We start from the raw sequence: 24,829 nt of genomic DNA on the forward strand, positions 1-24,829 counted from the left end.
AGAAAGGCTCTGCAGAGGGACCTCGACAGACTGGACAGATGGGCAGAGTCCAATGGGATGGCATTCAACAAGTCCAAGTGCCGGGTTCTGCACATTGGCCACAACAACCCCATGCAGTGCTACAGGCTGGGGTCAGAGTGGCTGGAGAGCAGCCAGGCAGAGAGGGACCTGGGGGTGGTGATTGACAGCCGCCTGAATATGAGCCAGCAGTGTGCCCAGGTGGCCAAGAGGGCCAATGGCATCCTGGCCTGCATTAGGAATAGTGTGGCCAGCAGGAGCAGGGAAGTCATTGTGCCCCTGTACTCTGCTTTGGTTAGGCTGCACCTTGAGTACTGTGTCCAGTTCTGAGCCCCTCAGTTTAAGAAGGACATCAAAACACTTGAACGTGTCCAGAGAAGGTCAACAAGGCTGGGGAGAGGCCTTGAGCACAAGCCCTATGAGGAGAGGCTGAGGGAGCTGGGATTGTTTAGCCTGGAGAAGGCTCAGGGGAGACCTCATTGCCCTCTACAACTACCTGAAAGGTGGTTGTAGCCAGGAAGGGGTTGGCCTCTTCTCCCAGGCAACCAGCACCAGAACAAGGGGACACAGTCTCAAGCTGTGCCAGGGGAGGTTTAGACTCGAGGTGAGGAGAAAGTTCTTCACCAAGCGAGTCGTTCCTCATTGGAATGTGCTGCCCAGGGAGGTGGTGGAGTCACCGTCACTGGAGGTGTTCAAGAGGGGATTGGACGTGGCACTTGGTGCCATGGTCTAGTCATGGGGTCTGTGTTGATAGGCTGGACTCGATGATCCTCGAGGTCCTTTCCAACCTTAGTTATACTGTGATTGCCACAGTATACTGGCTAACAAAAAGAATTAAATATGTCACCTCTGGTCATTGTGAACTCCTCTACCTCACACTTGCGATGCCTCTTGAACATTTACCTGGAAATTGTTAATAGTATTACATTTCCATTTCTCACAAAGTCATGTTTGTTCACCAAAGAGTTCTGGCAGACTAACAGTAAATTCACCTTAAATACACCTCCAAGTAGTTACTAGTTATATCAAGTAAAAGCTGGCATACAGGAATAGAACAGAATAGAACAGAATAGAACAGAATAGAACAGAATAGAACAGAATAGAACAGAATAGAACAGAATAGAACAGAATAGAACAGAATAGAACAGAATAGAACAGAATAGAACAGAATAGAACAGAATAGGACCAGGTTGGAAGAGACCTTCAAGATCATCACATCCAACCTATCATCCAGCACCACCTAATCAACTAACCCATGCAACCAAGCACCCTGTCAAGTCTCCTCCTGAACACCTCCAGTGAAAATAACCCCCATGGGCCGCAGCGAGCAGGGTAATGATAAGTATGTATATTTAGTGTATATAATGATAAGTAAGTATATTTACCTTGCTTCAAGAGCTAGATTGCCTTCCTCAACAGCCAGAAAGCACACTGTACAATCAGAATACTGCAGCTGGCCATGATCACACTGCCACTAGGTATCTTCATTCCATCTGTATTTATTGAAAAAAGGTTACATATCTATCACTGTGGTATTAGCTGCTCCAACAGCATCATTACATAGAAGAGGCAGTGAGTAAGATCACACCAGGGTGGGGCAAGAGTGATCAAATGTCTTTTCAAATGTCGTTTGTTTTTTTCCCAAGCTGTCCTAAGTGAAGGAAGTTCTCAGACCGAGTGTGCTGGAGTCCCACAGTGTGTGTGCCACAGATCGACAGCTTTGCTGACAATGGCATCAGTGTTATCTTGAGGAATCTACAAAAGATTAGGGCAAGGTGCCTTGTCAGAGTATTTTATTTGGACTGTTTTGTTTCAAGTAAAGATTTTAAATTTCCACTTCAGATTGTATCTTTTCATGAAAAAGAAAACAAAAGTAGAATTCCATCTCCCTGCTCTGTCATCCCACCCACCACCCCTCAGTCCTTCATGTGCCTATTACCTCTAGGTTTTAGACAAAAAGCTTTTATTTGCAGAACAGTAAGATGGCCACCCTGACCTCTCACACTGCACACATCCATGATTCAAGCATCCATGACCACACATGTATCGTATCTAACTACATAGGCATCTTAAAGCCCTGCTGTGATACTCACTACTATTCACAGAAGGAAAGTTTAGGGTGAGGTTCATGGCCTCATCCTCACATCAACAGAAAACATCCCCTGAGTTTACAGATTCACTGAGGCAAGAAGCAGAAAAGTTGCCAGAACCCAGCCCACTAAGGAGCTTCCAAAAAATTCACCTAAGCTCATCCACACTTACTTTCACAGAAAAATTCTTCAGTATCACAAGGAATATTGTCCAAGATGAACACACATAGCTAATGCACTCCCCAAAGCCTAAAAATCATTTCATTCTGTGAAAGCCTTACCTCCTGATAAGAAAAAAACAATACTCTTATCCCTGCTCATTCTCTCTTCACCTTGGTACTACCACACTATTCTCAGCAAGCAATGTAATAGCATCTTATGGAGGTTTGCAACAGGCAAATGCCTAAGGCTGAAGCACACCTTAATAAACCATAAAAGATAATGCAAAGTACTTACATTTTCCAAAAATTGTGTGATCTTTTCTGCAGTATTCAGTGCTATTATCTTCATTTTAAAGGTTAATAATATCTCCAAAGCAACAAATACAAGAATCTTGCAGGACCCACTGATAACTTTGTCCCAAACTCTAAAAAAAAAGAAAAAAAAAAGAAGAGGAGTCACTAAATATTACTATAGTGCTTATCTGTTCCTTCAGCTGATAGAATAGAATAGAAAAGAATAAACCAGGTTGGAAGAGACCTTCAAGATCATCGTGTCCAACCTATCATCTAGCACCACCTCATCAACTAACCCATGCAACCAAGCACCCTGTCAAGTCTCCTCCTGAACACCTCCAATGACCGTGACTACACCACCTCCCCAGGCAGCCCATTCCAATGGGCAATCATTCTCTCAGTGTAAAACTTCCTCCTGACCTCCAGCTTAAACCTCCCCTGGCGCAGCCTGAGACTGTGTCCCCTTGTTCTGGTGCTGGTTGTCTGGGAGAAGAGATCAACCTCTGCCTGTTTACCACCCCCCTTCAGGTAGTTGTAGAGAGCAATAAGGTCACCCCTGAGTCTCCTCCAGGCTAAGCAACACCAGCTCCCTCAGTCTCTCCTCATAGGGCTTGTGTTCCAAGCCCCTCACCAGCTTTGTTACCCTTCTCTGGACTCGTTCCAGCAAGTCAACATCCTTCCTAAACTGAGGGGCCCAGAACTGGAAACAGGACTCAAGGTGCGGCCTAACCAGTGCAGTGTACAGGGGCAGAATGACCTCCCTGTTCCTGCTGGCCATACTGTTCCTGATGCAGGCCAGGATGCCATTGGCCCTCCTGGCTGCCTGGGCACACTGCAGGCTCATGTTCAGCCTACCAACAACCAGCACCCCCAGGTCCCTCTCTGCCTGGCTGCTCTCCAGCCACTCTGACCCCAGCCTGTAGCTCTGCATGGGGTTGTTGTGGCCAATGTGCAGAACCCAGCACTTGGATGTGTTAGACTGAGCTTTATGCAATCGTGATTTTCCAGATTGTTCTGAGTAACAGAACAAGAGGACACAGTATCAAGCTGCACCAGGGGAAGCTGAGTCAGGAGGTTAGGAAGAAATTTTTCACAGAGAGAGTGATTGCCCATTGGAATGAGCTGCCTGGGGAGGTGGTGGAGTCGCCATTATTGGAGGTGTTTAGGAGGAGACTTGACAGGGTGCTTGGTTGCACGGTTCAGTTGATTAGGTGGTGTTGGATGATAGGTTGGATGTGATGGTCTTGAAGGTCTCTTCCAACCTGGTTTATTCTATTCTATACTATTGTATTCTATTCTAAATTATTCACATCAGGATAAACAAAAGATATTTCATCAGCTCCTACATGTGTACAGAGCAGAGTGACGGCACACAGTAATTCATTACTACGGTGTCTTCTTTAGAAGTGGAATTGTCTATAAGCTCAAACACAAAAAGCAAATCTTTTAATAGCCTCAACTGTAACAGCTGTTCTACAGTCTATGGTAAAAGTGAGAACTTTTCCTAATGCAAAAAAGGAAATTAACTTTATTAGCACACCTAATAAAGGCACTCTACTAACAGTTACGTAGCTGATAATCTGGAAGGATGTAACATTGAAGTACTTCATCTCACTAAGCTAAATATTCCATGCCATTGCTGTACAAGATACAGGTGTGATGTATCAGCAGGCTGTCATAGGATGGGAGGGGCTGGAAGGGACCTCAAGAGACAACTGAGTCCAACCCCCCTACCAAAGTAGGATCACCTAGGACAGGTCACATAGGAATGTGTCCAGATGGGCCTTGAAAGCATTAATAAGATATTCAAATCAGACACAAGGAACAATTATTAAGTCTTTCAGTCCATATTACTGTGCACAGACTCAGTATTACCAAAACACTCTTACCACCTGTTTGAAAATGCACCTGGATCTGAGATTTAACAAAACCTGAATGGCAGCCATCCAAAGGTTGCAAGTACTTCAGCAACACAATTTCATAGATTCATAGAATGGTTTGGGTTAGAAGGGGCCTTGAATATGACCTTGTACCAACCCCCCTAACATGGGCAGGGACATACTCCACTAGACCAAATTGCTCACAGCCTCATGCAACCCAGCCTTGAACACCTTCAGGGAGGTGGCATACATGACATCTCTGAGCAACTCATTCCAGTGTCTCACCACCCTCACTGTAAAGAATTTCTTCCTATTATCCAGTCTAAATCTACCCCCCTCAAGTTTCAATATACTCCCTCTCATCCTATCACCATTGTAAAAAGTCCCTAGCAAGCTTTCTTGTAGGCCCCTTTCAGGTACTGGAAGGCTGCTATAAGGTCTCTCTGGAGCCTTCTTTTCCCCAGGCTGAACAGCCACAACTTTTGCAGCCTGTCCCCACAGGGGAAGTGCTCCAGCCCTCTGATCATATTCATGGTGCTCTACTCCAGCAGTTCGATGTCCTTCCTATGCTTGGGGCACCAGAACTGGATGCAGTACTCCAGGTGGGGTCTCACAAGAGCAGAGGGGGAGAATCACTTCCTTGTCCTGCTGGTCACACTTCTTTTGACGCAGCTCAGGATACGGTTGGCCTTCCGGGCTGCAAGTGCACATGGGTGGCTCACGCGGAGTTCTTCAACAACTGACACCCCGAAGTCCTTCTCATCAAGACTGCTCTCAAGCCACTCCTCCCCAGCCTACATTTGTGGGATTGCCCCACCACAGATGTAGGACCTTGAACTTTGCCTTGTTCAATTTCAGGAGGTTGGCTTGGGCCCACTTCTCAAGCCTGTCCAGGTCCCTCTGGATGGCATCCCTTCCCTTCAGCACATCAGCTGGACCGCACAGCTTGGCATCACCTGCAAACTTGCCGAGGGCGCACTCAATCCCACTGTTCATATGGCTGACAAAGTCATTAAACAATACTGGTGTGAGTACCAACCCTTGAGGGATGCCACTTGTCTCCATTTGAACATTAAGCCGTTGACAACTGAGTGCAACCATCCAGCCAATTGCTTATTCAGTGAGTGGTCCACATATCTAGTTCATGCTTTTCCAATTTGATGACCACGATGTTATACAGGACAGTCTCAGACACAAGGCTTCACAGAATTGCCATGACTTTTCAAATGTGGAGGACACTGGTTTGGAAACTTCATCTGCCAATTCCCACAGGACTCATGGGTTGATCTCATTAGGCCTCATGGACTTATGCACCTTCAGGTTCCTTAGATGGACTAGAACCTGATCTTTACATATAGTGGGCAGATCTTCCCACCCCCTGCTTTTGTTTTCTGGAGCAATCAATATTAAAAAGGATTCACAGTGCTAACACAGCCTGCAACAATCTGAAATCAGCGTTCGTCCAGCAGCTCTATCTCATGTTGAAGTCAACACACTCAGGATGAAGGATTATCCAAAACCAGTGTGAAATCATCTGTCAGATGGCAGCTTTTATGAGCTTGAATTATTTTTAGTTCCTCAATTTTAAGAACTGCGTCAGAAAGACTTTCTGAACATGACTGCTCTTGTGCCTTCTGGGCACTTCCTAAAAGTGTTTCTCCTTCCAAATAAAAAGATAGGGAACAAAGATCAGATAATATACTCTATTGCACCTCAATACAGTAACACTAACTGGAAAACATCTTCTGCAGCCCACCCCTAAACTTGGATCTATGACTGTGCTTTTAACAATCACAATGCAGTTTTTATATGACCTTTTCTCTCTGAACTAGCCCTTGAGCGCCAGGAAAACACAGTGCAGGTGTGACACGAACTCTCCCAGCTGAACTGAAGAGTAGGTATCACACCTCTAAAGAAGAATTAAGAGATTAGAGTCCAACAATGAGCCATGAAGATGACTGAAAAACTAGTATCTCTCCTATAAAGAAGGGTTGAGAGGGCTGGGGCCCTTCAGCCTGGAGAAGTGAATCTCATTAATGCATACAAATACCTGAAAACAGAGGCTGTAAAGAAGACAGAACCAGGTCTTTCAGTGTTGCCCAGTGACAGGACCAGAGGCAATGGGCACAAAATGAAACACAGCTGTTGCCCTCTGAACATCAAGAAATATTTTCTAACAGTGAGGGTGACCGAGCACTGGCAGAGGTTGCCCAGAGAGGCAGTGGAGTCTCCCTCCTTGGAAACATTTGGAAGTCTTCTGAAAATGGTCCAGGACAGTTTGCTCTAGGTGATCCTGCTTGAGCAGAGGGATTGGCTGGACCAGGTGGCCTTCACAGATCCATGCCAATCTCAACTCTTCTGTGATTTTTTGTGAAAAGCTTTTATAATTCCTAGTGTAGAATGCTGGCTGCTGTTACAGTGCTTATTTTACACGCTGTGACTCAAACCAAGTCTTTGTCAGTTTCTTAACCTTCTATTCACATAATTCTTCCAACACTATTATCACAACCTCTCCATTCATCAAAACATTTAGATTTGAACTTAACTTATAATGAAGAAAAAAGAAGGCAAAAAAAACAAACCCAAACAACCAAACATGCACAGATGGGGAAAAAGGCACTGACAGTTCTTTCCCCTTTGCAATTTAGTTTTAATTCCTTGTCTCACTACAATGGAAAAAATGAATACAATTCTCATATGGCAAATATAGTATCAGTCAGGGTTGGAAGGGACCACAAGGATCATCTAGTTCCAACCCCCCTGCCATGGGCAGGGACACCCCACACTAGATCAGGCTGGACAGAGCCTCATCCAGCCTGGGCTTAAAACACCTCCAGGGACAGGGCCTCAACCATCTCCCTGGACAATCCATTCCAGGGCTTCACCACTCTCATGGTGAAAGAACTTCCTCCTCACATCCAGCCTGAATCTCCCTACCTCCAGCTTCATTCCATTCCCCCTACTCCTATCACTACCTGAGATCCTAAGAAGTCCCTCCCCAGTTATTTTTTAATAATAACAACTTATAATACAGGACTAACACAAATAATAAATAATGGAGTAAGTAATTAAAGATTAAAATTTTACTGCTTTGTGTTTCAAGCATCAAGTGCTCAGTACAAATATTACACTGATGTTGAGATCAGGTCTAGAAGCTTTAAGCAAGGCTATAGGAAAACTGAGATCACATTCCTGTTGCACACTGAACACACAAGAACAGCTCCACCTGTGTTCCATGGGCATCAGAACTGTAATTATGAATGACAAAACATAAAGTAGCAGACCTGGAGAACAGGAAAGACTTTATAAAGTTGACATTAAAGCTTACATTAATTTGAAAACAAATTTACTAATCTTAATGTAAGATACCCAGCCTTCTTTCATTATTTTGCTTTTAAGTCTCTTGACTTCAGCCTCTATAATTACATACAGCAGGTTAGATTTCACGCTCAGAAAACACTCTCATTTATCTTGCATTGTTTAGTCTAGTTCCAGAACACATGTTTTAACAGTGGCAAAACAGATGGAGTATCAAATTTACCAGAACCTAAAAACTTTTGGAAGAGGGTACATGGCAAAGTGGATGAGATGTCAGCACTAAACAGCTGTGTTTGCCGCTGTATTTTTCCCCTCAACATTCCCAGCTTTTGTTGCTCTCATTGCAATTCCACTAGTGACAGCAATGGGGGAATGGCTGTGTGACACCACGAGAAACACACCAGCCGTCAGCACCTCCTCTATACCAGTAGAGCCAGGAATAGCAACAAAAAAATGTGTCAGAGAAGTGTTTCCTTAGAATGGAAAACCACCACAGCAGTTTCAAGGAAAGATGTATTTTGATGATTCTAATATAGCAGCCTTTGTACATTATATCTCTATTGATGATAACACAAGTAATCTAATTTCACTTTTTGAATCATAGAATGGCCTGAGTTCAAAGGGACTTTAAAGATCACCTAGTTCCAACCTCCCTACCATGGGCAGGGACACCTCCTATTAGACCAGATTTTTCATAATCTCATCAAGATCTTAAACACTTCCAGGGATGAGGCATCCACAATTTCTCTGGGCACCCATTCCAATACCCCACCACCCTCATAGTAAAGAGCCTCTTCAAAATGTCAAATCTCAACCTATCCTGATCTAGTTTAAAACTATTTCCCCTTGCCCCATCACCACGTGCCCTTGTAAATAGTCCATCTCCAGTTATCCTGTAGGCACACTCCAGCAACTGGAAAGCTGCTACATGGTCTCCCTGGAGCCTTCTCCTCCAGGCTGAACAGATCAAACTCCCTCAGCCTGTCCTTGTAGGAGAGGTGCCCCAGCCCTCTGACAAGTGGCACAAATGAAAACAATAGCTCACCACCAACTGACTGTTGTCCAGTGTATCCTCAAGGAGCAGCCCCTTCCCTGCCAACCCCCACCTCAGTTTTATTGCTGAGCATGACATCATACAGCATGGAATATCCCTCTGGACAGCAGCCCCAGCTATGTGTTCTTCCAGCTCCTTGTGCAACCCCAGCCTACTCTGTCTAAACCCTGCTCAACAATAGCTAAAACATCCCTGTGTTGTCAACACGGCAGCACAGATCCAAACCACAGCCCCGTAGCAGCTACGGCTTTCAACTCAGACAAAACGAGTACACATTCCCTAAATCTTTTTCATCTAATGATAATACAGTATTATAATCACTCCCTAAGCAAGGATTTTGGTTAAAGAGCCTGAAAACTGACTACCACTGAGCTATCTATCACTGAGAGGGGATTAGGAGTTTTAAATCCTAGAAGGCATGAAGTGTCTAACAGAATCAGCTACTGTATGTAACTCCATTCTTTGTTAATTTCACTGCAAGAAATGATCACATAGAGATTACCTTCTGTCAGTAATGAAGTGGAATCAAATTCAATTCATCATTTCCAATTCAACAAGAAGGTTAACTCCATAATCTTAGAGACAAAGTGAGCAAAACTCTTTGCCTGCTAGTGGTAACAAAAAAAACTATTATGCAATTACAAACAGGAAGGAAAAGAGAACTTACCTCTGTAAACTGGACTCAGGCAAGCAGCCTGCAAAACACTTTTTAAACCAAAGATCATAAGGGAGTTTGTTTATTGCAGTACATGCTTTCAAGTGCATCAGGAGTCTGTTATCTTCAATGTTCAAATACTGCTCCAGAATTTTTGGCTGAGAAAGGAATTGGAAAATTTTAGGTAACTTTGAGTATCCTCCATAATTCAGACATTCTAAGACAAGTAATAGCTTTAAAATTCAATCAGCACAAAACATGTTAAAATAATGAGCCTGCATTGTTTTGACTAAAAACACTGTGTTTCAGAATGTAAGTGCTGCCAAATTATACAACTAATTAAATACTTAGGTCAACAAACAAAGTCAGGTTCCTTAAATTGCAGAACTTCTAAAAGATACAGTATTCCCTAATCCAAGTAGGTGTTCGAGAGTTTAAGTGAATGCAGGGATTAAATATCCAGTAATTACTGCTGCTTTCACATGGAAAATTGAGTTTCAATCACCTCAAGCCTAATCACCTTAGCACATGTCAAAAAAAAAACCCTACACACCATGCAGTAAAATACAGAAATTCCAGAAATTCTAAGTGTAAATCCCTGTGGAACATAGTAGAAGCTAGATATTGATTTCTTATTTAAAAAGCCTAAGTATTCAGAAGCATAAACATGTGGATAGTAACTCAAGCCATTCTACAATTCCATGACTCAAAAAGCACAGGTAATTCTCATTTTGTTTAAATTCTAACATAATATGACAAAGTTTCATAGATTCTAGAGTACCTTTGTGCTTTTTGTAATAATTAGGTAAACAGCTAATTACTTCAATTCTCAAATGGAGAAAACACTTTCTTTGTCCATACTCTAACATCCAAAGCTTTGGCACACTGTTCATACTAAACCAAAAACTTAGGGAGGCAGACACCTGGCACTCTCTCTGCAGTGAGAGCACACATTTCCTTTAGAACTGCTGCTCCATCCTTTGAAAGGAATTACAGAAATTGGTAAAGTTGAATACACCATCTCCAGCAACAGGAGGTAGGTTTAAAAAGCATTTAATTGTTCCAAAAGAATAACAAAGGACATGAATAATGTCTGCAATGAATTTTCATTCCGTGATTGTTAGAGCACAGGTACTCTGTTTATCTCACTAGGTATCATTAACTGAAATTTTCTTTTCTGTTAAGACTATCTGAAGAATTACAAAAGCTTTTGCAATTAAGTATACATTTCCTTTACAATCAAAATTTAATTCTACAAACTGGTAAGATAGACATTCAAATTGAATATTCTATGAGAGCACTGAAATGATCAGTGCCTAAATAACTCTATTGCCTTTTTTCATTTGCAACATACTGTTTTTCTGAAGACAGAGTACCCTGCTCCATGTATAAAGCAACAAATGTTCGTTATGAAAGTGCTTTGTGTATCATCCAGTGAGCAGCACATGAATGCCAGAGATGCCACCTAAAAGCAGCATGTCACTCTGTGACATTTTTATCGTTTACAATGAATTCTTAAGTGACCAGTTTGTGAGAATTATCACTGACTACATACAAGGTAAGCTCTAGCTAACTTCAAAAGAAAACAAGATGTAATTGAAAACCTCCACGTAGCAAATAAAACCAATTTCTAATGCTACCTTAGACAAAGTGTCCTACAGGATGGCACAGTCACAACGCAGAAAGCACTCCTCCTGGTTTATCAAAACAGTTGGTACAACAGAATCCAAGGGTGTCACCATTGGCACTCCATTTGTCTCCATGTATTAATGCTTTCCATGACTGATTCTCCTCACATCAAAAATATGAAAAAAGTGGTTTTCCCTTACCAGCTGTTGTAAGGAATCTTTGTGCTTGCTGTTCAGCTGATTCACAAAGCAACTGACAAGCCAATAGCACTCTATAGGATCCTCCACCATTTCCTCCATTGCTTTGGCAATAGCAAGAAAAATTTCATCCTCAGGTTCCTGGAAAACAAAGCCAAGAAAGTGAACTACAGAGAAGTACTGGACTATCTAAGTTATTCTTGTAGTCATTTTCTTTGCTATTTGAGAAAGCAAAGTGCAATCAACACACACAAAGAGCTGTTCTGACCCTCATAAATAAAACATCAGGAGGCATCTGTATGGTGGTAACAAATACCCATTAAAGCACAACAAATTAGACTTGCCTTTCTTTTAAAACCAAAACATATAACAGGAGTTTGGAACAACTCTAACTCAACGTTCTCAAATAAGATAATACTACATCCTGACAAGGTAGCAATAACCCTGCTTCTATGCCCCACTTTTTTATAATGCACAGCAGCAGAATTTTTCATCCTATTACTTAGAATAGAATAGACCAGGTTGGAAGAGACCTTCAAGATCGTGTCCAACCTATCATCCAACACCACCTAATCAACTAAACCATGGCACCAAGCACCCCATCAAGTCTCCTCCTGAACACCTTCAGGGATGGTGACTCCACCATCTCCCTGGGCAGCCCATTCCAATGGGCAATCACTCTCTCTGTATAGAATTTCTTCCTAACCTCCAGCCTAAACCTCCCCTGGTGCAGTTTGAGACTGTGTCCTCTTGTTCTGGGGCTGGGTGCCTGGGAGAAGAGACCAACCCCCACCTGGCTACAACCTCCCTTCAGGTAGTTGTAGAGAGCAACAGGGTCTCCCCTGAGTCTCCTCTTCTCCAGGCTAAGCAACCCCAGCTCCCTCAGCCTCTCCTCACAGGGCTGTGTTCCAAACCCCTCACCAACTTTGTTGCCCTTCTCTGGACACCTTCCAGCAAGTCAACCTCCTTCCTAAACTGAAGAGCCCAGAACTGGACACAGGACTCAAGGTGTGGCCTAACCAGTGCAGTGTACAGGGGCAGAATGACCTCCCTGCTCCTGCTGGCCACACTGTTCCTGATGCAGGCCAGGATGCCATTGGCCCTCCTGGCTGCCTGGGCACACTGCAGGCTCATGTTCAGCCTACCATCGACCAGTACCCCCAGGTCCCTCTCTGCCTGGCTGCTCTCAGCCACTCTGACCCCAGCCTGTAGCACTGCCTGGGGTTGCTGTGGCCAATGTGCAGCACCTGGCACTTGGATGTGTTCAATCTCCTGCCCTTGGCTTCTGCCCATCTGTCCAGCCTGTTGTGGTGCCTCTGCAGAGCCTCTCTACCCTCCAGCAGATCAACTCCTGCCTGGGGAGGACTGGACCTGCTGAGGAGGTGAAATTTTATCTTCTTGTGGTAGTTTTAGGCTATGCCTTTAAAATGTATCTGCAGATTTTGAGCAGAAAAGTAGGGAAATACAAATAAATCACTCTTGGGTGTGAAAAGGAAAACAAATGATTATTCTAAACAAATTCATTGGGTAAATGTCTGGGATAAAGGGAGCTGTACCATAGAGCAATTCTTCACATTTCATTCCCATTCCTTTTCTCTTCTGATCTTGGCTGTTTTGCTTTGCTCAGGAGAAGCTAATGTGCTTCTGGCTGGCCTTGGGATAAGTCTAACCCACTGCTTTCTCTCACCTCCTTTCTCTCTCTTGGGACAGGGGGGTTTAGGGGGAGCACTGGAACAGGCTTCTCTGGTCTTCTGCTGGTTGCAAATTGTAAATGCCTGTCTAATATTGTAACTCCTGGATATTTTGTGCACATTCATTGCATTCCATTGTAGAGTACAGTTCTTGCTTGTAAATACAGCTTCAGCTCCTTCTGACTGAGCTGGTCTGGCTAAAAGTTTGATGCTGGGGGGAAACTTCAAGCCACCACACTTATGCAGACACATAGAGCCAGCAAAAGATTGAGAACCGTCAGCCTCAAGTTGGAAGCAAAATTCAGTCCTCTCTGTGTTCTTGTTGACTTGGTTTGGGTGCTCAGCCACCTCTGTATCTGTCATGTCTTGAGCTGAGTGATATCCACAGTGTTATTCTGACCACAGAGCTTGACTGCTTGTACCTGTTCAGCTTTCTGAGAGGCTCTGTACTCAGATCTCTGAACTGAATGGCTAAGGAGATTTTAATGCAACTGATGGCTTTGCTTTTCTAGCTTACTAAGGGTCAAACACACCCCTCAAGCACCTTTGTCACAGATGTTAGTTACTGGAGAAGATAATGCAGATCTGTATGCCTACCTTCAACATACAGAAAGTCATTTTGTTTGAGATAAACAACTACCTAGAGACAAGTATCTTTTCCCCACAAAACCTGATGGACATGCCACCATCTTTTCTCCTGAGGATACACTTTTCTAACAGAAGTTATCAGCATGTCTAAACCACAGTTAATGATTGCACAGAGGGTAGGTTGAGGTGAACTAACCCTAAACCAGCTAAGCGTCACGCCAACAGCAAACTTGGGAAGCATCTGAACCAACCAGGAGATGCCCAAGGAAAGGCTCTACACTTGCTCTATTTCTTACAGCCTTCCTTACATGGGCAGTACTGACTATGATAGAAGGCAGGGTAACAAGCCAGGTACATATCCAGTCTGATCTACTGTAACCACCAGGAGAAGCTACAGCACCAGGGGCTTTTGAGATTGCAACTCATGCAAGATGCATGGACAGTCAGTCTCAGAGCAGACTGAGAGGGGATCTTAATGCTTACCATTATCTAAAGAAGATGGGACCAGACTCTTTCAGTGGTGCTCAGTGACAGGACAAGGGGCAAAAGGCACAAACTGGAACCCAGGATGTTCCCTCTGAACATGAAGAAAACCTTTTTTTCTGTGAGGGTGCCAGAGCACTTGTACAAGCTGCCCAGAAAGGTTGTGGAATTTCCTTCTCTGGAAAGATTCAAACACTGCCTAGACACAATCTTGTGCAAACTGCTCTAAGTGAACCTGCTTTAGCAGAGGGGTTAGACTAGATGACCTCCAGAAGTTGCTTCCAACTCCTACCATTCTGTGAGACCAAGCTAGAGTAGAGAGGACTCTTTCTGCAGCAAAACAAGCACAAGTTACAGGACTAGTAACTGTGGATTCAATAAACGATCTCTACAAAACCTTGACAGGGTACTGACAGCAGCTAGTGCTCTGCAATGCACTGACAAAAGAGTTGCTCAGAAAGCCAGACTGCTCTAGAAGGCATGATTTTCAGCCCACTGGGTTGCATTTCAAGATCAAGGAAATTTCTCTACAGAAACTTGCAGGGTAGGGGGGCCATGTTTTTCAGAAATGGTAAGGGCACAAAACTGTCTCTCTTCCAACAAAAGAATGCTGGATATTTGCTCCAGTCCAAAATGTTAGTGAATTTCCCATGCTAACTTTGTTTAAACTTTATTTATTATTATTATGACTTTTTTTTTTTTTTTTTACTTTTTGTCAAATTTTGTTATTATAGATGAAAAAAATAACAAAGTAAGCTGGGCTAGAATGAACATGGATAAATTAATTACAGGTTAAAATCCACTACAGAAAGCCCCATGGCTCATTTCATTACCTCCTCTTTCATAAAGGCTTACATATTGGTTCTATGATCACATTCAAGGCTTATCATCAACATATAGAGCTTGTTTTACCAGTATGTGAGCACATGTAAACTACACAGTACATGCAACACTTGACAGAAGATTGGATCACACCAACATAAAAAGGAGGACAGAACATTACAGTGTAGACTTGAAAGCAAATAATTTAGATATATGATGTAACTTTCAATAAACCACTGCTTGCACTGGCTCTAAATTATTCCTGTTCCAGAACATTCAAAAAGTGATGAGCCTCAATGAGATTATGTCATTCTTGCTTCAATGATATAAAGAAACTGAAGTGCACTAGAGTACAAAAGGCTTGAGCCTAGCAGGCAAAACAAACAAAAGAGATTTTAAGGCACAAAATCTTACATAAGTACTGAGGGGAAGAAAAAGAGAAAAGCACTTTGACTAAAATCTCCTACTTTATACTAGCATTTCTCTGCTTTCCATTCACCTTGTCTATGTGCATATGTTGGGCTACTTGCAGTTCAGTTGCTCACACATTTACAGTTTGAAGGTAAATAAAATACTGTATTTAAGAGACTATTAAAATGACAACTGACCAGTGGAAAAGCCACGTTTCGAGGCAATTTTCCTGATTCCAGCTGATGTATGCGGAGGAAAACATCTACCTGTGGGGTAGAGTCATTAATAAAGCGAATTACACGGAGAGCGTGGTGCACGTCCCAGTACTGCTCCTTCCGGTACTTCATCACCAAAGCATGAGATTCATGATGAGGAGGAATAATTCCTAAAACATAGAATTAAATTACATTTGAAAAAAAAGAAAGAAAAAGTTTAAAAGTGACAACCCATTGTGAAGATCAAAACCAGAGCACTCAAACTCCCTTTACAAGAGATCTGCCTGGATTCAATTTCTACTACAGCTCCAGCTTACAGAAACACAGGACCTGGCACTGCTGTTTGTAAACTTGGTCAGAGAATATAGAAAGGAAATCCTAACAAATTGGAAGCCAATGGACCAATGAAGTGCTTATAAGAACAAATTTTGTATGTTAACTGAGCATAGCCAAAATATACCCTCAGACCTTCTTTCTCAAGATCTTCTACATTATTTGCAGCAAAAGAATGCTAAGTCTTCTGTATACCACATCAGTGTTCTGATAAGAAATGCTATTGTGACAGATGAAAAATAATTTTGTTTATTCTCCTCTCCCTTTCTTAATTTTTAAATTGTGAATCTTAGTTATTTGCTTATAGCTAGCTGTAGTTTTAAATACTGTAGATTTCAATACACTAGTAGTTGCATATTTATGGCCAGCATCCATTTATTTTAGAAACAAAGTGGATGTAGAATGATTTTTATATATATTAGCTGGAGGGAAGGGAGGCCATCCAGAGGGACCTTGACAGGTTGGAGAGGTGGGCACAAGCCAACCTCATGAGGTTCAATAAGAGCAAGTGCAGGGTCCTGCATCTGGGTCAAGGCAATCCCAGGCACAAATCCAGGCTGGGCAGTGACTGGCTGGAAAGCAGCCCTGAGGAGAGAGACTTGGGGGTGCTGGTGGACAAGAAGCTCAACATGAGCTCTCAGTGTGCACTTGCAGCCTGCAAAACCAATCAGATCCTGGGCTGCATCAGGAGAAGTGTGACTATCAGGTCAAGGGAGGTGATCCTCCCCCTCTACTCAGCCCTGGTGAGACACCACCTGGAGTACTGTGTCCAGTTCTGGAGCCCCTATTACAGGAGGGATGTGGAGGTGCTGGAAGGTGTCCAGAGAAGGGCCACGAGGATGATCAGAGGGCTGGAGCTCCTCTCCTATGAGGACAGACTGAAGGAGTTGGGGCTCTTCAGTCTGGAGAAGAGAAGGCTCCAAGGTGACCTAATTGTGGCCTTCCAGTATCTGAAGGGGGCCTACAGGAAGGCTGGGGAGGGACTTCTCAGGATCTCAGGTAGTGATAGGACTAGGGGGAATGGAATGAAGCTGGAGGTGGGGAGATTCAGGCTAGATGTGAGGAGGGAGTTCTTCACCATGAGAGTGGTGAAGCCCTGGAATGGGTTGTCCAGGGAGGTGGTTGAGGCCCCGTCCCTGGAAGTGTTTAAGACCAGGCTGGATGAGGCTCTGGCCAGCCTGATCTAGTGTGGGGTGTCCCTGCCCATGGCAGGGGGGTTGGAACTAGATGATCCTTGTGGTCCCTTCCAACCCTGAATGATACTATGATACTATGATGATAGCTGTTCCATGTTGTCAAATTCTGTGTTTTGAGATGGTCAGACAACGCACTCATGCAATTAACTAAAGCAAAGATACTGCACATTCCAGTATTATTTAATTTACTGTTGGTTGTCTGCCAGAAAATTCTCTACTTGCTGCATCATAGATTAATTCTCTCTAAAACAGCACACAAAATTAAATTCAATCACATAGGTTGGATCAGTAACATATTAAAAATTTATCCCCCAAATACTCTGCAAGATAATGTTTTCCACTTTCTTAAGACAATACAAATATTGTTTCAAGACTCCCAGGAGGAAAAATAAAAAAGGAAAAAAGTATTTAAATAGAGAAGCAGAGAAAATGAAAGTATGGCCTCCAGAAGATATGCTCAACACTTCATTCAATCCTTCCCCATACTCAAGAACCAATCTTGCCATGCACTGCTGTCCACAACAGAACTGTCACAAGCTCCAATAGAAATAAGATCTTACATACACCAAAGGAAAAAAAACTGTCCTAACACTAGTAGAGCAGATTTTTTCCTGTTGTAGAAACCAAACAGAACAAAGTATTCTTCAAAAACCAGTTCTGAAATAGTCTACCTGCTGCTTTTACCTCCCATTTAAAGGGAAGAAAACCCACATTCCTGCCAAGTGTTAAGACACAAAGTGGCTGAATTTTAGCAACAAGCCCATGACACAGAAAATTATCTTTTATTTTCCAACTGCAAACCTGTCTGGCATTTCAAAAACTGAGGCAGAGCAAGACAGACTCCTAAATACAGAAGAATACCTTAGGCAGAGAGAAAAGAAGCTTAAACACCACAAGGATGTCTAGAAACCATCACCAGTCATATTTGAATATTGACATCACTGATATACCATGCCATCTGGGACAGCATCAAGCCTTGGTACATTTCAAAGAACATTGCTGGCAGGATAGAATCACCTTTTGTTAAACTATTAACACTGCTCAGAGATGTAACACATTCCATCAGAAGCAGACTGAGCTGTTGCTCTAGTCATTTGTGAAGAGATACTTTGCACTGCCCTTCTGAATACCACCTTTGGTAACAAGTGTTAGAGATGCAGTGTAAGAGGAGCCCTTGTCCCTCTGCTGACCCAAGACTCTCAGACTGATAGCATGCATAGTTAAAATAAGTCATTCTGGGTTTAAAACACAAAATTATTATCTTTTGTTAAATCTATATAATTTTCCATACGATTAACTCCAAAGGTGTTTTGTGCTGTCATGATTCACAAATTATCCTAAAACAATGACAGACCACTGGCACTGCAGCAAACTACAAGTTTGCCACTTGCTAATATTATTTGACTGAAGGATCTTGCACTGAGTCACTCATCCAAACCTCCTATAGTGTACTTACTACTAGTAATATTTTAAAGGATGATGACTGACTACTCCACCAGGGCCCAGGGCACAATAATATTTTTCATCCTAAAATTTGTACTCCAATGGCAGAGGCTTTTATCAAGTAGGATTTCTCTGTTAGTTCAATGATCAACGCCAAGAACTTCTGTAACTAGATCTTGTACCTTCTGTGTACTGTTTATTTACTATCTCTCCCCCAGAAAAAGGCTACAAATCAAAATGATCAAGAATATGAAGCCACAATCTTAAAACTGTTGAAAACTGGAGGGAGAAAAAGGAGGGGGTGGGGCAAGGGGCAAATTGCTTTAAATTCAGCTAAAATTTTCTAATACATTATTTCAAACTCCAGATGGAGCATAGAGACCAAGAAGGGAAACAGAAGGCATTTACTTGAAAATTGTTCAAGATCATGGCACAGCCTATGATAAATAAACTTCCTAAAACAAAGAAAAACTATTTTGTAAAATATTCATTCTGAGGTAGGAGTCACCAGTCCTCCTGACACTGAAGATATATGCCAAAGTCTTCATGCTAGAAATATATATGGGGTCTGTATGATGTGTTCTGGAGAGACAAAGAAGGACAAAGTTGAAGAGTTCACAGCCAGCAAAAGACAGCAGCTTCCAGGCCAATACGCAGACTGATGCTGTTGGTCTGCCCCTGATGAAACATTTCAGACATCAGTACCCTTCCTGTCAGCACAGGCCTTGGAGCCACACTAAAGCTTTTCACACATGGCACAACGCTCCACCAGGAACAGTGAGGTAAATCACTTTTCCATAGCTTCAGTCACACAAGTACCTTCACATTCAATCTGGCAGTACTCCTCTACATGAAGCAACTCTAAGGGAAACCCTCTAGATACCTTGTAAGGGTCAGAATTCCTGGACCTTTCAGAACCCCTCCTGTCTCCAAGTGACTTCACCTCACACCTGGCAAACCCAACACACTTGACTAATTATTGAAAAGTAATTAGTACTTTTGAATTAATCATCTGACTAACATACTTCAAGGAAAACAAACTATTTATGAATTTTTTTTAATGGTATCTGGAGATACTGTGATTTGTCTCTGGCCTCGTAACAACTTTGATGGCAAATACAACCTAAAGCCAAAGGCAAAACAAGAAACCAAAGTTTTATAGAACACAAAGCTTCCCTCTACAATAAACGCCCATTCCTTACTCTATTCAGTTTTTTAAGTCTGATCACAGCTTTACTTCAACTTAATGTCTGTTATTTTAGGAACAGAACTGAGTATCTTACTAGATACCAATGACATTATAATTTGCCCTTCAAATCCATTTTATAAATTTACTTGGATGGTGTTACAAAATTCAAGATAGAAGTACACTCTTCTGGGTACACATGAGCAAAGAGTTCTCAAAAACTCAGCATGAAAATTATTTCATAATTGCCATCATGCATGCAAGCTGGATAGAAAAACAAGCCAAACATGTATCAGTAGGGAAGGCAGTACAGAATGATCCATGTCATTAACTCTCTATAGAGGTGAAAAAAACACAAACAAACAAGAAAACCTAACAAACACATCTTTCTACATATTCTTTTCCAAACAGGATCACAACTGTTAGATTTCATACCTAAAAGCACTTTCCACACCAGAATACGATACATGGATGGGAGAGGAAACCTTTGACTAAATGTGCAAAGCTTCTCAATATCTGTAGAGAAATAAAGGGGGAAAAAATAAGATAAATTTAACTATAATTATGTTTGAGTTTCTGATCTGCCAAAGATCCCAGCAGCAGATTGAAATTCCCATTTTCAACATATAATAGCAACAAATGCTCTCACTGCTTCAATTGAGAATAGAATTTGCCCAACAAACTGCAAGTATTCTGTACATTGGCTTGATTTACAGCAAAACCATCCTCAGTTTCACTAGGAAGAAACTGTACCATTTTTATAGACATTTTGTAAATCAGGTTGCTATGTCAAAACAACTAAGGGCTTTGTTAAAGGGACAGCATTTATCTTTCTGTTCTGTTAGAGATATAATGCTCCTTAGGGACCAGCAGCAATAACAAAATCCTCATTGTTTTGAGGCTAGATGGAATTAACAGTATGAGACAATACATCTCCAGATTAAAATTGCTTTTATTTAAAAAAAATCAGTTTCTTGGGTACAGAGAATGAGAGAAGAAAAAAAAATAACAAGCAATCAGACAAATCTTAATAGTTTTAAAAATCAGATTTTCAGATCTTTGAACCTCAAAGGACTGCTAGAATAACAGAGAGATTAGTGGTAAAAGATGTGAAACTTAAATGAATACTAAGCCCAGTAGCTAAATAGTCTCTGTAATTCCCTCACCAGCCCCCAAGCACCAAAGTAACAGGAGGAAACAGTGATGTCAACTTGCCCAACCGGTCATCTTTTAACAGAATTTCCAGGGACTTCTTTTCTTCAACTCCACGGAACCCCACTTTTTCATAATACACTGAGCGAAAGTTTCGTTGAGAGTCATCAGCCATGATTGATTCCTTTTGGAGAAAGAGTGAAAAACAGTCACCTTAAGATGACTTACAATACATTCCTATTCTGTTAGGGTCAGGTGCTTCTGCACACTGATCAAAGCAGCCTGCCTACGCCTCTATATTAATGAATCTTCCAAGATTTAGTTTGCCGTATGAAAACAGAGACAATCAAAAATAACTGAATCTAAAGAAAGTCTAAAGAGATGCAACTTCCAAATGAAACACAGGGATTTCATTTAGTCTTGTAGAACACTGTACTACTTCTCAGAAAGTTTACCAAATTAAAAAAAACAACCAAACACAACAGCTGGACAGTATTTCATGTGATCCTGTGTATTCCAAATCCAATATAAAAAATACAGTTAAGGGATGGGTAAAAATTTGGCTACAGAAATCCTCAAGTACAGCTGTAATCCAGAGAAGTAAAATCACCAGGTTTCATACTCACCAGGCACGGTGGCCAGAAGCAAGGGCAAGCCAATGCTGGCCTGCTAGCACAGAGGTGACAGGAAACAGCAAGGCTACATATGCGGTTCTGTTCTTAAGTTGCAGATATGATTTAGATGTTCACACTGTTAGCAGGTGCCATAACAGCCAGCGTCTTGAGCTTCTTATTCCAGTACTTAAGTAAATGTCTCATCCCTATACTGGAAACGAAGGTAAATTGCAGAGGGTACTCTGTTTCATAACAGAGCTGACATTTCATAAAAGCAAAAAATCATTTAGATTAGAAAAGGTCTTTAATATCAGGTCCAACCATTAGCTAACTACCAAGTCTGATGCTAAACCACATCCCTCAGCACCACGTCTCACCATCTTTTAAACACCCCCAGGGATGGGGATTCAACCTCTTCCCTGGGGAGCCTCTTTCACTGTTTGATAACCCTTTCAGTGAACATGTTACTTCTAATATTCGGTCTTAACCTCCCTTGATGCAACTCGAGGGGATTTCCTCTTGCCCTGTCACTTGTTACTAGGGAGAAAAGACCAACTCCCATACTGCTACAACCTCCTTTTAGGGAGCTGTAAAAGGGTGACATCTACCCTCGGCCTTCTTTTCTTCAGGCTAAACAACCCCAGTTCCCTCAACCATTCCTCATAAGACCTGTTTCTCCAGACTCTTCACCAGCTCATTGCCCTTCTCTGGACTCTCTCCAGCACCTCATTGTCTTTCTTGTAGTGAGAGCCCCAAAACTTAATTCAGCCCAGTTCACTTCAACCTTCTAAACATCAATTCTCTCTCCTCTGCAACTCAAAGGACTAAAAACAATCTTAACTTTATTGTCCAGTAATGGCAGCAAAACTTGCAGAACAGTATTTTTTAAGAAGCAATGGGTGAACGATGCATCAAAAAGCTTTTCTAGTCTATTCCTTGCTGAACCAAAGTACACAAGAGAAAAGCACCTGCAGATACAAACAAAGGCTACAATTTTGCAAAGAATGCACCCATTTAATTTTGTATATCCATTAGGCCTACTTGTGTTTCAAATTATGTCCCTTTTTTGTGCTTTGTAGGATCAGGGCCAAGCCTGGACAGAAAAATACAAATTAATGGTTGTCGACATCAGTCATGTATTATGTTAAAACCAGGGAAGAAATATTTATGCTACTTGCAACACATTCCAGTTGTGCACTATCCCTATGAAAACGACTGTGATACTCATGTATTGTGGGTTTAAGAGTCCAGTGATCAGTGTTTATTACTCATATTGCAGCCATGTCTAGATGCAAACTTATGATGCTACAAACAGTCAATACATTGAGAACACTTGAATATTGTTACACCTCCTGTGGTGTTTAGAAAACATTCAGCCTGCACCAGTTGTGGAAAGTTGCCAGTAGAGTCACAGAAAAGAAATATTAAGTATTGTTTGAAAAAAAATAACAATACAGCTCTATGAAAGGAATGCTATTTTCATAATTTGAAGAGACCACTATATCAGCTGTACATTTTATTTACTCAGTGAACTAAATTATTTCCTACCTCCCTTCAAACTTAGGGTCAGGCAAACAAACAGTTCTCCAATTTTGACACACACTGTCACTGAAGTGGAAGCAGTGGGGAAATAAATCCCCAGCCAGCTCACTGGGAGCATTCTGTACAAAAGAGTACAATTAACTCATCCTGCCTTCAAAAATTAACCCATTTTCGGCCTTGACAGCGCTTTTCATCACGCTACATTTCACACTAGGTAATTTCAACAGCAACAATGATATACAAAAACGTAAGCGCCAGACATGATGCCCACACAGTTCTGGCCATGACAGGAGGCCCCTGCACTGCCTGAGGTCAACTTCGGGCGCAGCCTTTTCAGGCCGATCAGCTCTCCCGGCCCTACCACAGGGCAGCGACAGATCCCGCTCACCATGACCGAGCCTGCACAAGGGCCCTGCTACGGCTTTGGGGCTGCGACACCAGCTCTTTGTTACGTGTGCAAAGGGAAACACAGGAACACTTGGGAACACGATCGCTCAGCCCCCGGGAATCAAACCACAACTTGACAGCCACCCCCTTCCCCACACGCGCACACAAAACGCGTCCCCCTCCGGTGGGCAAGGCGGCACCGAGATAGGGGCCCCCTTCACGCCCTCTCTCCCTATCTGCGCACACACACTCGGCGGCCACAGGGTCCCCACCGCAGATCCCGCCGGGGGTGATCAGGGCGGCGGGACGGGCCAGCAGGGGAGAGGCGCGGGGCCGTATCACCGCCGCCACGGAACGCAAAGCGACCGCCAGGCCTTGAGGAAGGGCGGAGACTCGGGAAAGGGAACGAGAGCGGGGCCGGCGACAGACACACACCCACCCACGGTCACCGAGACCCCACCGCCGACCCCTCAGCACCTACAGCAGACAGGCACAGCAAGCGGACGCGGCCCTACGGCGCGGGGGGAGCTCGGGCGCCTGCGCAGGTCTCGTCTTGTTCCTCCCCGCTGGGGGTGGAGCTCGCGGCAGTTCCTGGCTTAACGGACTGGGCGCGAGGCTGCTGGTGGGGCTTGGCGTGCGCGGTAGCTCTCGGGCAACGGACGTGTCTCGAGCCTAGCCGTTAGGGGCAGGTGCGTGCTCGCGGGGGCGGCTGCGCCTCTCGGAGGGGGACAGGAATTGCCCTTGTCCTCTGTCACAGACCTCGGTTGTTCTGCCCCCTCACCTCTCAGGTCAAGCTGGCTTCTGCTTGCTCCTCCTCAGATTTGATGGGGCAGTTTCAGGTACGGAAGCAACAAAGCTTTCTTCGTGAAGCAAGTGAAGGTGTCTAGAGCACGAGTCTTAGGAGGAGCGGCTGAGGTGACTGGGGTTGTTTAGCCTGGAGGAAAAAAGAGGCTCAGAGGAGATCTCACAGTATCACCAAGGTTGGAAGCGACCTCAAAGATCATCGAGTCCAGCCTGTCACCACAGACCTGATGACTAGACCATGGCACTAAGTGCCACATCCAATCCCCTCTTGAACATCTCCAGGGACGGTGACTCCACCACCTCCCTGGGCAGCACATTCCAACAGCTAACGACTCTCTCAGTGAAGAACTTTCTCCTCACCTCGAGCCTAAACTTCCCCTGGTGCAGCTTGAGACTGTGTCCTCTTGTTCTGGTGCTGGTTGCTAGAGAAAGGAGACCAACCCCTTCCTGGCTACAACCACCTTTCAGGTAGTTGTAGAGGGCAATGAGGTCTCCCCTGAGCCTCCTCTCCAGGCTAAACAATCCCAGCTCCCTCAGCCTCTCCTCATAGGGCTTGTGCTCAAGGCCTCTCACCAGCTCTCACCCTCTACAGCTTCTTGAAAGGAGGCTGTAAGGTGGGGGTTGGTCTCTTCTCCCAGGTAACAAGTGGTAGGACAAGAGGAGCTG

At 43.3% G+C, this 24,829-nt stretch overlaps 1 protein-coding gene across 4 annotated transcripts; it reads right to left on the minus strand.

Annotated features, from left to right (window-relative positions):
- Window positions 1-1,473: 1,473 nt before the first annotated feature.
- TBC1D7 (TBC1 domain family member 7) lies at window positions 1,474-23,935 on the minus strand. 4 transcript variants are annotated; one of them, XM_068160789.1, is made up of 9 exons: window positions 23,841-23,935; window positions 21,443-21,641; window positions 20,880-21,000; window positions 20,100-20,180; window positions 15,489-15,676; window positions 11,300-11,437; window positions 9,483-9,628; window positions 2,565-2,694; window positions 1,474-1,773 (listed from the first exon to the last, which is right to left on the minus strand). In XM_068160789.1, the coding sequence occupies exons 3-9, from the start codon at window positions 20,989-20,991 to the stop codon at window positions 1,687-1,689; spliced, it is 882 nt and encodes a 293-aa protein (XP_068016890.1). In that variant the 5' UTR covers window positions 20,992-21,000; window positions 21,443-21,641; window positions 23,841-23,935; the 3' UTR covers window positions 1,474-1,686. The 4 variants fall into 4 exon arrangements, with proteins under 4 accessions (XP_068016890.1, XP_068016892.1, XP_068016891.1 ...); XM_068160791.1 differs by having other exon boundaries at window positions 20,880-21,003; XM_068160790.1 differs by lacking the exon at window positions 23,841-23,935 and having other exon boundaries at window positions 21,443-21,660.
- Window positions 23,936-24,829: the final 894 nt, after the last annotated feature.

The sequence above is a fragment of the Melanerpes formicivorus genome, unplaced genomic scaffold (assembly GCF_026170545.1).
Source record: "Melanerpes formicivorus ecotype bairdi unplaced genomic scaffold, bMelFor1.0.p_v2 SCAF_53, whole genome shotgun sequence".
Classification (NCBI taxonomy): domain Eukaryota; kingdom Metazoa; phylum Chordata; class Aves; order Piciformes; family Picidae; genus Melanerpes; species Melanerpes formicivorus.

What these genes read in the sequence shown, in the direction of transcription:
- TBC1D7 (XM_068160789.1), bottom strand. Translation starts at nt 20,991, where the DNA reads ATGGCTGATGACTCTCAACGAAACTTTCGCTCAGTGTATTATGAAAAA. An exon ending in GTTAAAAGATGACCGGTTGG is followed by an intron (nt 20,181 to 20,879) that starts GCAAGTTGACAT and finishes ATTTCTCTACAG; the next exon opens with ATATTGAGAAGCTTTGCACA. An exon ending in AAGATTCCTTACAACAGCTG is followed by an intron (nt 9,629 to 11,299) that starts GTAAGGGAAAAC and finishes TTCCTTTCTCAG; the next exon opens with CCAAAAATTCTGGAGCAGTA.